The sequence below is a fragment of the Rhodnius prolixus genome, unplaced genomic scaffold, assembly GCF_049639745.1.
Source record: "Rhodnius prolixus isolate KJV_2025 unplaced genomic scaffold, Rpr scaffold_1, whole genome shotgun sequence".
Classification (NCBI taxonomy): Eukaryota; Metazoa; Arthropoda; class Insecta; order Hemiptera; family Reduviidae; genus Rhodnius; species Rhodnius prolixus.
Window position 1 is genome coordinate 53,741,204 of NW_027411581.1, and position 16,183 is coordinate 53,757,386.

Here is a 16,183-nt window from a genome sequence, read left to right on the forward strand (position 1 = left end):
CTAGTTTGGTTACTCTACCCTTCTTAATCCAGACAACTGAAACGTTGCTGGCCTCGTGACTCCCTAATGATGAGAGTGTTTGAAGCGTTAGCATAGGTTGGATGGAATTCGGCAATTGGGAATCGCTCTATACAAGTGAACTGAGGCAATAATTATTTGTTCTCAAATCTACTATTATAATTATTTTACAGATGTAAGTGGCAAATAAACAAAGGGAAAAACAAACAAAAATTTTTTGGAAGCGGTAGATGTAATTTTTCAAATACTTTCGACTTTGATAGTAGCGCAGTTAGGTGGTAGGCGGTGTAACTGCTAGTTTACTTAGCTCACTAATTTATGATATAGACTCACCGATATGCAGAACTCGATGCATGTCCATTCAGTGTTAGCAGTAAATTATAGCTGATGAGATACAAACATAACTGGAGTAATAAAAGAAAGTCTGGTGAGTTTACGCTCCAGATATTTTTACCCGATTTAAATAGGGTAGTTCCTGTGGGACAGAGCGCCCGAAGCAAACACTACTGGTATAAATTCCGTCCAATAACCGTCAGTGGGACGTACGTCTTTATTAGTGTCTGGTAGAAGTTAGGGCTGCAGATGATATACGATAATGGGGCAGGCGACTGGCCAGCGTTTCTGCCAGGGCCCCAAGTTACGCCTGCAATTTGCATTTCTCTGCCAGTCAGGGGTAATTCATCACGAGCACCTCTGGCTAGAAACATAACGGCATTCTATATATAGTAGAGAGAATGTTATCTAAAAATGCCTAAAACAGTGTTATTATCAAATAACAGCGCAATCCCCTCTCCTCCGACCCGATTATAATGGCGTATCGCATAGAAGATGGGTCTTCTGCAGTAATTTTTATCTCCTCTTACCTCTTGTTAGAGAAAGTGTTGCAATCGTGGGATTTTAGTATTTTAAAGAGAAAAGCAGTTCTATATATTGTTTGCAGAAAATGCTAGGAACCATTGTCGAGGGAAACTCGAATCCATTGAGTAAAGACATACTTAAGATCAAGGAATTTTCATCAAACTCGGAAATATAATATTCAATATTACCTTTCCTAACAGTCCAGAGAGAGAGGCTCGTAAATTGCGAACAAAAGGACACTTTAGAAAGATCATCCCCCTTCTTAACAGAACCTCTAATTAAATTTTCCCGGAAGAAATGTTTAGAATAAAAGTTGAACATTTATATGTTAATAACCACCACACTATGTTTCAATGAAATTGGGGGAGCCATTTTTTAGAAAATCACAAAATACTTCCGATCATTGATTTACTTTAAATTTGGAAATCTAGACTCACATTTTATTCGTACAAGCATTATCAAGATGCCAAGACAGTAAATTGAACCGTTAGAGCGTTTTAGAGAAACACCGAACTGGCCCCTCTTACGGAGGTGCAATTAATCGACTGTTTCCAGAAAAAATGTATTTAATTAAAGCTGTAGATCGACACATATGGGCTGATTCTAAATATAATCGTAGGATTAGTTTTTGAGAAAATTCCAAAACACTGAATAAATGATTTTTTACAGATTACTTCCGGTTTACTTAATTTGACCCAAAAAATATGTGGCATCCACTTATATGTCAAAGTTGAACTTTGTGATTTTTTTTTTCTTTTAGTACACAAACCAATTTGTAAATAAAACTTGTTATTTCAAAGAATGAATCACTTTAAAATTAAAATATTGTTAAAAAAAAATTAAAAAAATATTGCATTAAATGTTTTTTATTTTATATAAATATTTAAACATCGTTAAAAAATAATAATAATAGTAATAAAGCAAATTTAGTTCTTAAAGATAAATAATTCCATTAGCTAAAACAATAGTTCTGAAAATGACCACCAGAATACACTACCTACCAATGTTATTAGAAATAATAGTACCAAAAACTCCCTAAAGATAACACCACATACCCGAAAAACATTCCTGTTGTGCATTCAAGTAGTTGATGTTAAAGGTATTTTATTCGATTTGAAATTGATTTATACCTATGTTTCAATGAAATTGTATATTTATTTTCGTGTATTTATTAACTTCATTAATTTGACTTAACTTATGACCACAGCAACTTAGCTGTTTTGAAAAAATACCGATAACATTAACATACAATTTAAGAGAAAAAATGTTGATTAAATACGATTATTTCAGCATAATGTAAGTTGTTCTACTCAGTTATTATTTATTTTAGATTAATTTTATTCAAATTTATTTTCAATAACATCATATTATTATTTTATTTTAATTAAAAGACGCGTCAATAGCTGAGGTATTACATAAAAAAGAAAAAAATATTGATAAAAAGCGGTCTCTTAATTCAAATTTTAATTGGCAAGTTTGTACATATAAGTATTTGAGAAAAACCAAACCTTTTTGGAGAGGGATTCTTTATTTCTTAAAAAGGAGGTATACTGTAAAAATTTCAGAATAATTTTTAATAATTTCTTTTATTACACTTTAAGGTAATATAAATCTTTACATTTGTTCCTATCTTTATCATTATTATTATAATTTATGATATTAAACTGTTTCTTTAAAAAGATAATACTTTGGTCTTCAATCCAAAATAATATTACACTTATTCAATTCCAATTTTATTGCAAAAAAAACATGTTTGCACTGCGTAAAACATTATTTTATAAAAAAAAAAAAAAAAAAAAAATTAATTCATATTTTCATTAAAGTATATATATAAATTAATTAACTATCACATATAAAATATTGCCAAATATTGATTATTTTATTGATTCTTTTTCTTTTCAAAAAGTTTTATTATAAAATGACTCGAAAAATCCATTTAATATCTGCTTCCCATAAACATTCTTGTGATTTCTGTTATTATTTTATTTTGTAAATCCAAGGGCTTCGTGCTAAATATTTATAATTTATTTATTATTTTTACGCCATTTAGGGAGCTTTTATTATATGCTTTAAATTGAATAATGCACTTTCTTTAAATAATGTAACTTTATGATACGATTTTCTTTTTCTTGTGCAATAAGGTTTTAAAAAAAACAAAAAAAAAACTAATAATTCTCTCCGTTAATATTTCAGGGCGAGTTTGTTCAAATGTCATTACTAAATTCCAAATAACTTAAAAAAAGAAATACCTAAGACAAAACTTGAACATTTTGTTTCAAATAAAATCTAAAATTCTGTAAATTAATGCAAATCAATATAATCACTAGCAAAAAATGAAATTACAACAAAATTGAAGGTAATGAAGAAAAATGTCAAACAAAATGCTGATGAAAGTGGATTCACAATCGTATAAAAAACAGAAATATTTCTAGCCAGTGAATTTGAAAAATGTTTTGAGTAAAATGAAAAAGCAGTACAATAGAAAACAAAAAGGAACGAATTTTTTAAAATAGAAAAAAAAGAGGTTTTTATTGGAAAAAAATCAGGTTTCCAAACGCTGTGACTATAGAAGACGGGAGACATTTGCTCTCAAGGCAAGATAGAGAGATTATCCTCCACTTGTTGCTGTCAATTCTCTCTTCTCGAATATCCCTCGATGCAGTTTTTTATGAATAACAAGAAAATATATTTGTAAATAACGTTTTTCGCTAAAAATATCTATTAAAAAAAAGAAAAACATATTTCACAAATGTTTATTTTAGTTAGACACGAGAGATTCTAAGATAAGATGTATTGAGATGCTGGCTCAGTTCAGGACTGATCTCTCTTTTAAGATTTTAATTTCTTTACGGATTTCCGCACTACTCAATGTTTCTTCAAGCGAATTCTAGTTTCGGATCTATCGAAAAATTACTGTCCTCGACATATCCTCGACTCGAATATCATAGATGACCGATTAATTGTGTCTCACACTAATCCACTAATAATTTACTTGGGCAACTTCCGACCCAATGATTGTTTGGCCACCTTAAATTAGTAAAGGACATCACTGTTAGACCTACGATATGTTATTGCTTGAAGGTTAGGTGCACCTAAGGCTCTGCAGAGGAGGGTAGACAAGGAAGCCCTCAGTATATGTGCAGACCCTTGTATGTCTCGAGTACCGCAGCTTCATGAGACTAAAGACCAGCAGCCATCACATCTTCACCAAGAGAGAAGTTATAAAGATGTCTTAAGAGAGAAGGGCTTCTGCAATTCCATGTACTTATAATCTCCTTAACAAAAACTTACAGTTTAAAAAGTTAAGTATAAGGGTTGATTAAACGCCAAACGGTACACAAATCAGCAAGTACCCAACATTTCATTAATACTTCATTGATATTATTTAAGTAATTTTACCGCATTAATTTTCATTAATATTTTTTAAGAATTTATTAGATGTCACAGACCCTTATGCTGGCCATTTTCATCTACAAAATATTTGTTCAAGTAGCACACCATTTAACTTAGATTGACTGTAATATCTATTTATCTATAATAATCAAACTATTGATTACAGGTGAAAAAGAATACGTTATAATAAATAAAAAATATGAGGCTAAAAAATTCATAAATTTTTTTAAAAATTTCTTACACCAACATACATAAATGATTTTATTTATTTATTTTTATTTTTAAATAAAAATCGTCGGTTTAAGTTCATTCTTCGATTAAATTGTTATTTTATGTAGTAGTCAATCTGGCTTTATCGTAAATAATATAGTTTTCTTCAATTACATTTTCCATCTAGGTGTTCTTCCCACAATGTTGTGTATATGTAATATAAAATAAATAAGATATGCATATTTTTAGGACAGCTAATTATTCCAGTATTTTACTATAAGTAAAATTAGGGGAACTAAATTTAATTACAATTGAGAAATGAATAAATAATGTTGAATAATCTACTTGTTAGTAATTGTGTGTTATTTGTCCTCACGAATATTTCGGTAAGACGAATTCAAGACTGAAATATTGTTTTAAATCCTCCTTGATTCAAATTGAAACAGTAGCCGACTCTAAATTTGTCTTTTTCTAATTTAACATGCATGTATATGTGACAACTTCAGAATAAAGGGCACATTAAAGAGAAATCAGAAGAATAATTTGGAATAGAGTTAAAATAAAGTACGTATTTATACGAAGATACAATATAAATTTTATCACAATTATAACTATTATGAATGAACTGGCCAGCATAAGGGTCTGTGACATCTAATAAATTCTTAAAAAATATTAATGAAAATTAATGCGGTAAAATTACTTAAATAATATCAATGAAGTATTAATGAAATGTTGGGTACTTGCTGATTTGTGTACCTTTTGGCGTTTAATCAACCCTTATACTTAACTTTTTAAACTGTAAGTTTTTGTTAAGGAGATTTTTGTACCTTTTGGATAGATTTTCCTTTTTGTCTATTAGCAAAGTTACGTCTGCTTTACAGATTTTTTTAAAATTTGGAATAAGCTATTCTATCATTATAACCTGATAAGGTGTTAAATCGGAACCGTAACTACCACTGGAGAGATCTTTTTAAAGAATGGTTATAGTTGCGGTCCCCAAACCATCCTCAATAACCATTTTTTTGAGAAAGCGTTTTGAATAAAATAGTATTTGTACGTAAATAGTAAAATTAAACTGCGATTTCAGTACTTCCTTTTAAGAGGAGCAGGAAAAATAAACTGCGATTACAGTACTTCTCCCTAAAAGGCAAAGATTTTGAATCGAACGACAATTCATTGATGTAAATCGGTTCACTCATTGATAATTTTAACGATTGCAGTACTTCCTCTTAGTAGGTGTAAGAGCATGATGGCACTTCACAGCCACGTAGAGGAGCTTTAATCACTTCTTCGTGCTAAATTTTATCAAAATCGGACTAAGCTTTGTAGAAATATTGGTAATAATAGTTTTAGAAAGGGCCTTATTTGGGTGGGGCGAATTCCCCTCCTTATGAGGCATAGCGTCGAGACTTTTAAAGTACAAATCTGTACAAAATTTCGATTCGAATGACACTTCATTCATGAAAATCGGTTCACGTGTCGATAATTTGAAACGATTGCTATACTTCCCCTTAACAAGTGTTAGAGCTGATCGTCGCTTTATTGTTAGGTAGGGAAGCCCTAACCCTATCATCCTACCAAATTTTATCAAAATCGGGCCAAGATTTACAGAGTATTTAGTAATAATAATTTTGGAGGGGGCCTTACATAAAGGGGACTAACTCCTCTCCCATTCGATGTACAGGGCCGAGACCCCCAAAAGGCACATCTACATAAAATTCCGAATCGAATGACACCTCATTCATGAAAATCGGTTTGCGCGTTTAGGCGCTACGTTGTTTACAAAATAGGTAACAACAAGAACAACAAGAACAACAAGAACAACAAGAACAAGAACAAGAACATTTTTTGAAAAAGCGGTTTTTGCTCATTTTCGGCAACTTTTCTCTCGAAACCTATTAGATCTGGGTGGTTGCAAAAAAATTACAGTTATAAAGGAGGGTTTGGAGTAAGATTTAAAGAAAATTTGGGAATTTTATCTTTCATAGAAAAATAGAAAAAAATTGTCAAAGTTGGGTGTTTTTCAACGTTACGCTTTTTCGTGCAGTTTTTGATGGTCAACCCTTATACAACTGTCCTACCGGACAGTTTTAATTAGGCGACATTCGGCCGTTACCCAGAGAGTATTTGGTAAGATGGCATAGGGCGTGATCTGGACAGTAAGTTTTAACTGTAGCGCGTGACACTTCTCAGTATTGAATGCAGCCCTAAAACTGAAGGAAACTCTCCCCTAAACGTTGTCTCACAGAGAAAAAAAGTTCTTACTCAAAGAACCACAACCAACAGAAGAAAAAGAAAATAATTCATATCATTGATTGAAGAATTCCTTTTCAAGACCAACATTGCACATTATTTAAATACGTTCAAAAATAAATTACAAATATATGGTCATTTTGATCAAAAAATAACTTTTTCCTTAAAACTGCAAGAGATATTAAAAACACTTGATTTGTTTTTGTTTTACATTTATAAGAAATTATGTTTGGCACACAAAGAAAACTTTTCAGTGATTTCAATTTATTTAAAAATAGAAATTTCTTCTTTTTTGTTTTCAAAATTTTCAAAAAGACATTTATATTCAAAATACATCAAATTGTCTATTTTTTTCTTTAATTTCTTTTAAAATCTGTTTTCTTTTTTCCAAAAAACTTAAGTGGTACAAATAAGGGACTCAGTGTAAATTATTAATTTAGTGGTATTATTATATTATTTTTCTTATTTCACTTTTTTTTTTTTAAACTACATCCATATGTTAATTATAGAAGGGTTAAATGATTTTTATTATTAATTATAATAACAGCAATGAACATTCACATATATAGGTATTTTATTTACTTATAATATTGTATTTATAGTAAATAATATCGTGACATTTGGAATCTGGTGAATATATAATAGACCCTGTTCTTATAATTATACATATGATCCCAAAGGAAATAGAATTTATTCTCTAAATGCAACTTGTTTATTTAGAAAAAATAAATAAATAAAATATCTAATTATGAAATAATTTTGCGTTCGCATTGATCTCGTTGATTTCTCTCCTTCCAGAATTTGGTTTCTTTTTGAACTCGAATTTTGACTGGTTAAAGGGCAAAGGTTGCAAGGGTTCAAGTAGTTGACCTGTGTTGAGTTTTTTTTTTTTTTTAATTATGTTTTAATGAAAATTCTCATAACTCTGAAGCATCAAAATTCATACGTCTCTTAAGTAAGATTAATTTTGTAAATTTAGGCTTGCAGTCTTAGATGCCCTATGGCCTACTATGACCCTATGGTATGACTGTATGGCCAAAGCGCGTTTCATTTTCAACTTTCTCCAGTCAACAACTTCAAAAATGCAAGTAAGGACTTTGATTCCCACATTGGTGGTCTCTGAAAATGATACTCCATTTATGAGCAAGTTAATATTTTGTCTCGAACGTTTATTAATATTCTTATTAAATTTATTATAGTAAAGCCTAAAATTCACATTATAAGGGCACGTTTTAGTCATTTGAAACAGCCTAAAAGTTTGGGACCTTTTTGTACTGTCGGGGCAAGGTACACCCAAAATGTCTTTCTTAAATTTAAAGGAGCACCGAATTAATATTACTAGCGATTAATCCCTCTTTGACTGCAGCATTATTATTCCAATTATTCTTTGGATGTTCTGATCTCATAAAATTGTAGTCATTGTTTAACCATTTGGTTAGACTATAAAACTGTTATTAGCATTAAGCCAAACAGACTTATTGAGTCGACTACATAGTTGTTCTGGTTCGAGAATCATCTCAGTTCGCAAGGCAACAATGTAAGTTCCCAACATAAGAAAATTCAAATCGCAAACCTATGAACCACACAAAAACAAAATAATTTTTTTTAATTTAAGGAGTATTAACAATTTAGATCACTCCCGATCACGGAGAGTGTTCTCTTGTTAGAGTCAACACTTTGCATATCTGGCCAATGAGTTACAAGAGACTTGAGGGAAGAGAAAATCTATGTTCCCATAATTGCTTCAATATATAAGTGTATATATTACACAACCTCGGGTTCAATTAAAAAAAATATTTTTAAAAGAACGCCTCAGATTTGCAATTTAAACACACATCCATTTAAGCCCAAATTGTATGTACGTTGTTAGAAATTTATAAAACTAGCTCTTACTTTTCTTCTTTTCTTAATAAAAATCAGTCTTTTAAAATTTAAACTGCAACATGGACCAATTAGTTAAACCCAGACTTAAGTTAAAATATACAATGAACGGCTTTTTAATGAAATATCTGGAAATGTAAACAGTTGAATGTCGTGTTTTTATTGAGGCCTCGAAAAGAGCAACCTAACCATTACTACAAAGATTTTGGCTTCTTATGGGTATCTTAGAATAATAATGCTTATTTGCACCTTAGATCAAATAATCCATCGGCTCTGCAAAAAATAATAAGCTGGCTTGTAAGTTACAGTCTAGTAATCGTAACGATAATTCCATCCCAAGAATGAGTAGTGAAGAAAATTGAATTAATATTAGAGCGAGTTCAAGTCAGAACTTCATTCCTCTCGTCTGTGGATCTGGAAAGAAAGCCATCCATTCAGAATGATCCAGAAAAGTTTTTAGCTAGTTAGTTTCACTGTCCATTCACGATTACTCTCTAGATGTGCTAAGTAGGTGAAGATTAGGTTTAAAATCGGCTTTCAAGGGAGATTAACATTTTAAACAAAATATATATTGTATTTTTCATACTAGTTTATAAATTTCTCAAAATTACATTATATATTTTTTTAAACGTTCTTGAGGATGTTACACTGCAAGTATTGTGTCATTACGAAGGGTTTACACGGCTCAGAGTTTATACTTTTGTTAGGAGCCCATCATCACGAGATAAGGTTAATCGAACAAGGCGAGGTTCTTACTAACATCGCCACAATAGACCCTTAGTTTAAACCTCTATTATTAACTGGAGCAGTTTTTATGGCAGGTATCGGAAAGCTCAGCAGACATTGCAAGTCTAAATATAATTATGACCGACTTTGTAAAGCCTACTTTCTTAGAAAAGTTCCCAGTACTTAGAAATTCCTCAGAAGATTTATGGAAAACACTCAGCAATTCTTGCTTCTCTTTTATTGAAACTGTCCGGTATGTGTAAATAAATAGCATTCAATTTCCAAAATTTTACACCAACAATTTTGCGAACCTACCGCGTTGAAAAAAAAGGAAAATATTACCCAAAAAAATCATTAATATTTAAATTTATAGCATTCAATTTTCTTATTATTATTTTTTTTAAGAATTCACCTTACTCCAAAAATATAAATAAAACCTGGTAAATATTTTTTTCTTTAAGAATGGTTATTTTTTGTAATAATTGAAGAAAAAGGAACCATTCTTATTAGATTTCATGTATTAAACATTTTCTATTTTCATTTATTCCTTTTTTTTTCTTAAAAATTTCAAAAATACATCTATATAATATGAAAATACATAATTTTTTGCATTTCTTGTATTTCTTTTTGTCTTTAAATATTTAATATGTACATATGGCATTTATAACAGCAGGTTTTTAATTACTTATATTTGTTTTCTAAAGTTAAAACCAGATCGAATTTAATTTAACAAATTTTGTCACAAGAACAACCATATTGTACTTAAAAAAGTAAGGTTGGAACTTCAAAACACTGAAAATTTATATTTTCTGACTTCACTTTTTTTTTAAATTTATTTTGAAATTTTCACAGCGAACTATTTATTATTTTCCTAAAGTATTTTTAAACACATTAAAGTTAATTCTCTTTTATTGGAGGGGGGGCTTATCATTTACTTTCTTCCGTCTTAAAATAGATAACTTTCAAAGAAAACACTACCCGAGAGTATTAGTATTACTGAAAATAAATTTTCTGCAAATTATGCTAATAATCGAGGACAACATTACATTTCTACAATTTATTAAAGTACATTTATGTAGAAATAAAAATCAAATATTTATGATTTGCAATGAATTGGTAAATGTGTTCTTATTTAGCAACTTTGGAATTATTTAAGAATAGGGAATTCGATTTTTTTTTTTTTAACCAATCCCTGGATTTTGGTTTAGAATGGTTGGATATCCACAATGTTCGAATAATATTGTAAGTTTTATACATTAATAATAGATACCGTTCAAAAATTCTAATATTGTGCATTAATTTTTAACCAGTTTTTAATCTCCTTCCACTTTCAAAGTTTGGTAAATCAGGTTTATGTAAAGTAATAGAATTCCACATTTTTAAATTTTTTGCCATACCTGGTCTATCAATGACAACAGTGAAAATAAGTTATTCCATTCTCCTACTTACCTAAAAAATGTGCATCCCACTATAAAATTTTGGTCGCCACAAATAATTCCTTTATAATAAAGCCCTCGAGTAATTTTTATATTTAGGTGGTTTTTAAAATGCAAAAGGGTCGTGACAAAAAAATGTTGAAGGAATTCCAAAAGGAAGCAGCGCTGGTAACAAGGTATTATGACCAGTGAAGGGAATAAATATGAAGTTGAAAGGAGAAGAGCGATTAGCAAGGGAATGCACAGGGTAGTTGAATTGAAGTAGTTTACACTTTGCACGATGTATTTGTATTTGATCAAATAGCCCTAAGGAAATGGCGCAAATGAGAAGAAAACATCAAATTAACAAGAGTATACACGGAGATACGAACGTTTCTTGAACAATCTGAAGAAATAAGTTAAAAAATAGTTTTAGTTAATTTCGTTATTCCCAGAGGGCCCCGTAAACTAGACATCCCACAGTAATAATGCGAAAAAAATTAAAAATAAAACTAGTAATTTGGCGAAGTCAGTGAGGGTAGGCATTCCTCTAATATGTCGTTTCAGCACAATGTATGATTTTTTTAAATTCATAATAAACCTTAAAATGATCACTAACGCGCTCAAAACTACCAATGATTGTAGTTTTGTTAATAGGATTGATTAATTCGACCGGAATCAGAACATTCTGTTTAATTCGTATACACTCTCCGTACGCAATTTCTCCGTGACCAAGACTTTCTCTTTATTTCCATGATTGTTATGATGCCACTCAGAAAAAATATCTTCAGTGATTAAAAACATAAAAAAATACTTTATTTGCTCAAAATGAGACCTAAATTACTACTGTCACTGAAAATGAGCTAGCGAAGAAGTAATTAATGAGGTTTTAAAAGACTATTGCACTTGCTTAAATTTCTTAAGAAATGTTGGCAAGCTTCATCAGAAGCTTTTCGCGGAATTACTTTAGCTAAAAACAAACTGTAACAGTAGATTCATCAAGATCGCCATCCTAAATTTGAGAGGCTCATACGGAAATTCGCCACTCACAATAAGATTGATAGAAACATTTCATAAATTGGAAATTATATTCTTTCAAACGAACCAGATAAACCAAACTCTAGACAATGGATAAAAAAAATACGAAAACGATCGAGAATAAGAAATAAAAACTCATTAAGAAGGACAAAATCAACGAAATTTAGCATTGCGGATTAAAATGTTTTCCATTTTCTTTTTATATTTTAATTTATAATACACTGAATTTATAAAACATTTATTACTATAAAAACGTGAATAGATTTTAAAAAAAACACACACACATTAATTAGAGACAAATTATTTATTTTTAATGTTTTTATACGTATGTATTTTCCAGATATACGAGATAATCAAAAACTTAGTTCAAAGAAAAACAAGTAACTATTAAGTATTTGTATTCTCTTCTCTTTTTTGTTTACATGAACTTTTTTCACTTTATTTTTGAACAGTTTCCACAATTACTTGTTATTAATACAAATTTAAAAAATCTAATAACTTTAATTTTGTACTTGGAAAAAAAATATATATTTAAAATTTATTCATTAACACTCTAATTAAAATGTATGGGAACTTGTATTTTATAAGTAGATTTTTGGAATTCCGTTAAATATTTCAGTAAAACTATTGAAGGACTTTTTAAAATATTATCTAATTATTAAAATTCAATTGATTTCAATTAAATAAAAGGTTTATATAAATACATATTTTTAATAAAGTTAAGAAAGGGAAGTAGAATAAAGAAATTAAAAAAATAATAAAAGATTATTAATAAAATTAAAATGGAAAAAATCACAGCCAGTTAGGGGGATTTTCTTTCTTTCTCGCCCTTTTTTATTTATTTTTTTCTTTTCTCAACCTTTTATTCTTTTAATCTTTATAAATCGTTTCCTTTCTCCATATTTTTAATTTAAAAAAAGATGACAAAAAAGCTCTTTTTTTTCTTTAAGCATTTGTTTTTTATTTATTAAACATAAAATTCATTTGAACTAGGTTTTTAAATTTCTTGTATTTATTAATAAATACAAGAAATTTAAAAACGATCTACCTAGTGCTGCCATTAATACTGTTTTAAAATTTTCTTCAAGGATTATATTGTTAATAGGATTGATTAGTTCGACCGGAATCAGAACATTCTGTCTAATTCGTATACACTCTCCGTACGCAATTTCTCCGTGACCAAGACTTTCTCTTTATTTCCATGATTGTTATGATGCCACTCAGAAAAAATATCTTCAGTTAATATAGCAGAGTAACCAACTTCATTATTTACCTAGAAGCGATAATGTTTGAGCCAAACGAGCGCAAGATCTGCTGCGGATTAAAGATTTATAGTTATTTAACTTCTATAGATAAAGCAATTAAAAATATACATAATTTGCGTATAGTCATTTTATGCTAGATAGCATAGGTTGTAGCAAGGGGCTAAGAAAGAATGCTGAATTCCTGAGAGATGATCGTGTTAAGGAGAACTTTGGTAAAATGGGGGAAAAAGAGGAGCGTCAGGTGGAGATCAGACATATAAAGGATTGAGGGTTGATTTTTCTGATCTAGATTTTGTGGGCTGAAGATGAAACCATATTTTTTGTTTGTGTTATTTTTAATTACTTTAATAACCAATAAAAAGGAAACCCAACGATTCGACAGACGATTCCGGCAGACTTGTTAATATGGGATTGATGTTCGATTGAGTATTCAATTTAGTTTTTTATTTTTATGTTTTAAACAATTCTAAAGAACACTAAATTTATTGTCGCATAAAAAAAAGTCCCGTTTTTATTCTAATTGGCGAATCTAATTTATTATCGATGTAATAGTAATGATGGCAGTTCTAGATATAATAACAGAAATTATTTTAATATTTCTGAAAATAATGAAAACTTTACGGTCATTCATTCAAACGTACATCTAAAAAATAAAAACCCAAAAGAAAAAAATTCTCTGCTTTGGCAATGCTTTTGTAAATACTACTAGAATTAAAAAGAGCACCTTTCTTTTTTCATTTTTAAAAGAAGTAAAACTGAAATTTGTTCATTTGCTAGAAAAATGAAAAATATATAATTGAAATATGACTAGGTAATGATATAAAATAAAAAATAGTATTTTTAAAATAAATTAGTGGCTTATAAATATTTAATATATAAAATTATATACTTATAGAATTACAGTATTATAATTATTTATACAATTAAATTTAACAATATATAATTATTATTTATTGTGTACTTATATATATATACTTTTTTTATTTGCCAATATTTGCTGATATTTTTTTTATAATTCTCCTTCTCTCTCGAAGGGATAACATAACAAACTAACATAAATAAAAAATTAAACTTTGAAATATTTTAAAGAGCATCAGCCCAAGAACCTTATCACCAAATCAAAAACCAACAATCCTGCCTAAACTACTACATAATATTTGGGCGCGTCCCTTTCCCCTAAACAGGCGAAATAAAGAAAAGATACAAGAGAAAAGGGTTAGCTCTGTAGTTGCTAGGGCGGACCCAGTAATAGGTTCGATCCACAAGTAGATTTTACATTAAATTTTTCTTCTTTCTAAGTGCCTCTACAGCTCATAGCGACGGTGACGGATAGTGAAAGAACATTGACCAGAGATTGGCAGCGAACTGAAAAGAGACTCCAGGCACAATGACATCAGCGCCTTACAGTGATTCAATCACTACTAGCTAACAGCATATAAGGCCTGCCTTTCTAGCAAATTTTAAAGAAGTGTGTCCGCAGGAAATCAAGCAGTGACTTCAGCAAAAAAAGTTGATGATAATTTTCTTTTTCCTAAAAAGAGTGATTGGTATCTTCTCCTTCTATTGGTCTCGCACATCTTCCCTAAATCCTTCGTCTGGTGTTCTTTTTCAGTTGTCAACATTATTTTCCATGTTATCTCGGTATTATCCTGTAGATAAATTGTGGATAATCGTCTTCATCTATTCTATTGGTGCTACTTGGTAATGTGGCCTCATCTAAGATTAGATACCAACTGTTAACCCCTAGAAAGAACACTGTCCAGCAAGCTCACCGTCTCTGATTAAAACTTAATTAGCCAAGCCTAATGCTCAAGATTCTACGTTGGCTAAACGATCTGTGATACTGTAAGGCCAATCAATTGGACGTCTCAAACCACTTTTCTGAATGTAGATGTTCACAGGTATTATTTTGAATGATGGAGAAGGCGAACAGCTGAGTTGTTTTGGTAGAAACTTTGAAACAACTTAAATTTAATTTGCCTAAAGCCCACAAATTGAGTTACAATATTTGTTTTTTTGTTTTTTCAAGATTTTTACGAGTGATTTTAAGAATTTTGTTTCAAATATCCAAATATTGAGGTGATAAGGCTATGGTAATGATTTCTTAAACACAATTGAGGTATCCATTCGGAGATATTTTTAAATAAGAAGAATTATGTTTAATTCAAGTTTGTTGAAAATATTCTGCAGAGAATCTATGCAGAAATGACTATTTTGTTATGTTTGGTTTTGTTATAAATTTTTTTTAACTTTTCTAATTTTTTGGACACAGACACAAGTACAACTAGAAAACGCATAGAGCCTCCACTTCTGGGCAGAAATCAAGTGCATACTTGATTTCTCTCTTCCTCCTGGTTACTATTCACATTACTGAGTTCTTACCAGCTAACAGTAATGTGTGGTGCTACTTGGTAATGTTAACACTTTCATTCTGTCATCACTGCCCTGTGCGGTCAGCATAATGAACAACATTCACTACCTGGTGTATGTCCGCAACATGTTTGTGGTGTAGCTGATGTAGCAGTTGTTGCGCTACTTGCTGTTATAGGAGCGGTTGTTGACATCAGTGTTGGTGGTCCAGCCGCCACACTTCTTACCAGATCTTCGGAGAGTTGTTTTTGATTATTTACTATTGTCTGGTTGGTTGTCGGCTTATAAAGTCGACTTTTACCACTACCTAATAATGGTAGACATAGTTTACGCTGAAGCATCAGGTAACGGCCGATCAATGCGTTTCGCTTCCCTAGAAAAAAAACAAACAAAATCCTCGTTAAATACTCGCATTTTTTTATTTCTATTAATAATTATTTACAAATTTTTAAAAGTTTTTCCCCCCTAAACCCCAGAAAAATGTCCTTAACTCCTAGAAAGTTAGACCTTAAGCATATTTAGTTCGCCACAAAAAAATGTGCTTCAAATTTTCCGTGATATGATAATTTTGGGCATACTCAAAGCTTAGAAGAAATGCAAGAATTTTTGACCTTCAAATCAAAGAAGTGAAATTTCTAAAATATGTTAGAAATTCCTGAAAACTGTTAAAATTTCCACCCTCACTACCTATACATGCGACTGCACATCGCAGCGATCTCCTAGGTGACAACCGTTACTAGATAACTACCTTCTTGC

The 16,183-nt window shown here is 30.3% G+C and overlaps 1 protein-coding gene and 1 long non-coding RNA gene across 6 annotated transcripts in view; one reads left to right on the forward strand and one right to left on the reverse strand.

The window, feature by feature from the left end:
* LOC141462025 (uncharacterized) overlaps window positions 1–16,183 on the forward strand; it is a 177,854-nt gene that overhangs the window by 104,771 nt on the left and 56,900 nt on the right. The gene's annotated exons all lie outside the window — the stretch shown is intronic.
* The window catches only part of Snrk (SNF related kinase), a 77,647-nt gene continuing 64,123 nt past the window's right edge, over window positions 2,660–16,183 (reverse strand). For 4 of the 5 annotated variants that reach the window (XM_074143521.1, XM_074143488.1, XM_074143503.1 and 1 more), the window contains one exon: window positions 2,660–15,800. In XM_074143521.1, the coding sequence (XP_073999622.1) occupies window positions 15,511–15,800 (290 nt within the window). In that variant the 3' untranslated portion in view covers window positions 2,660–15,510. The remainder of the gene's footprint in view (window positions 15,801–16,183) is intronic. The other variant, XR_012463072.1, reaches the window with a different exon arrangement.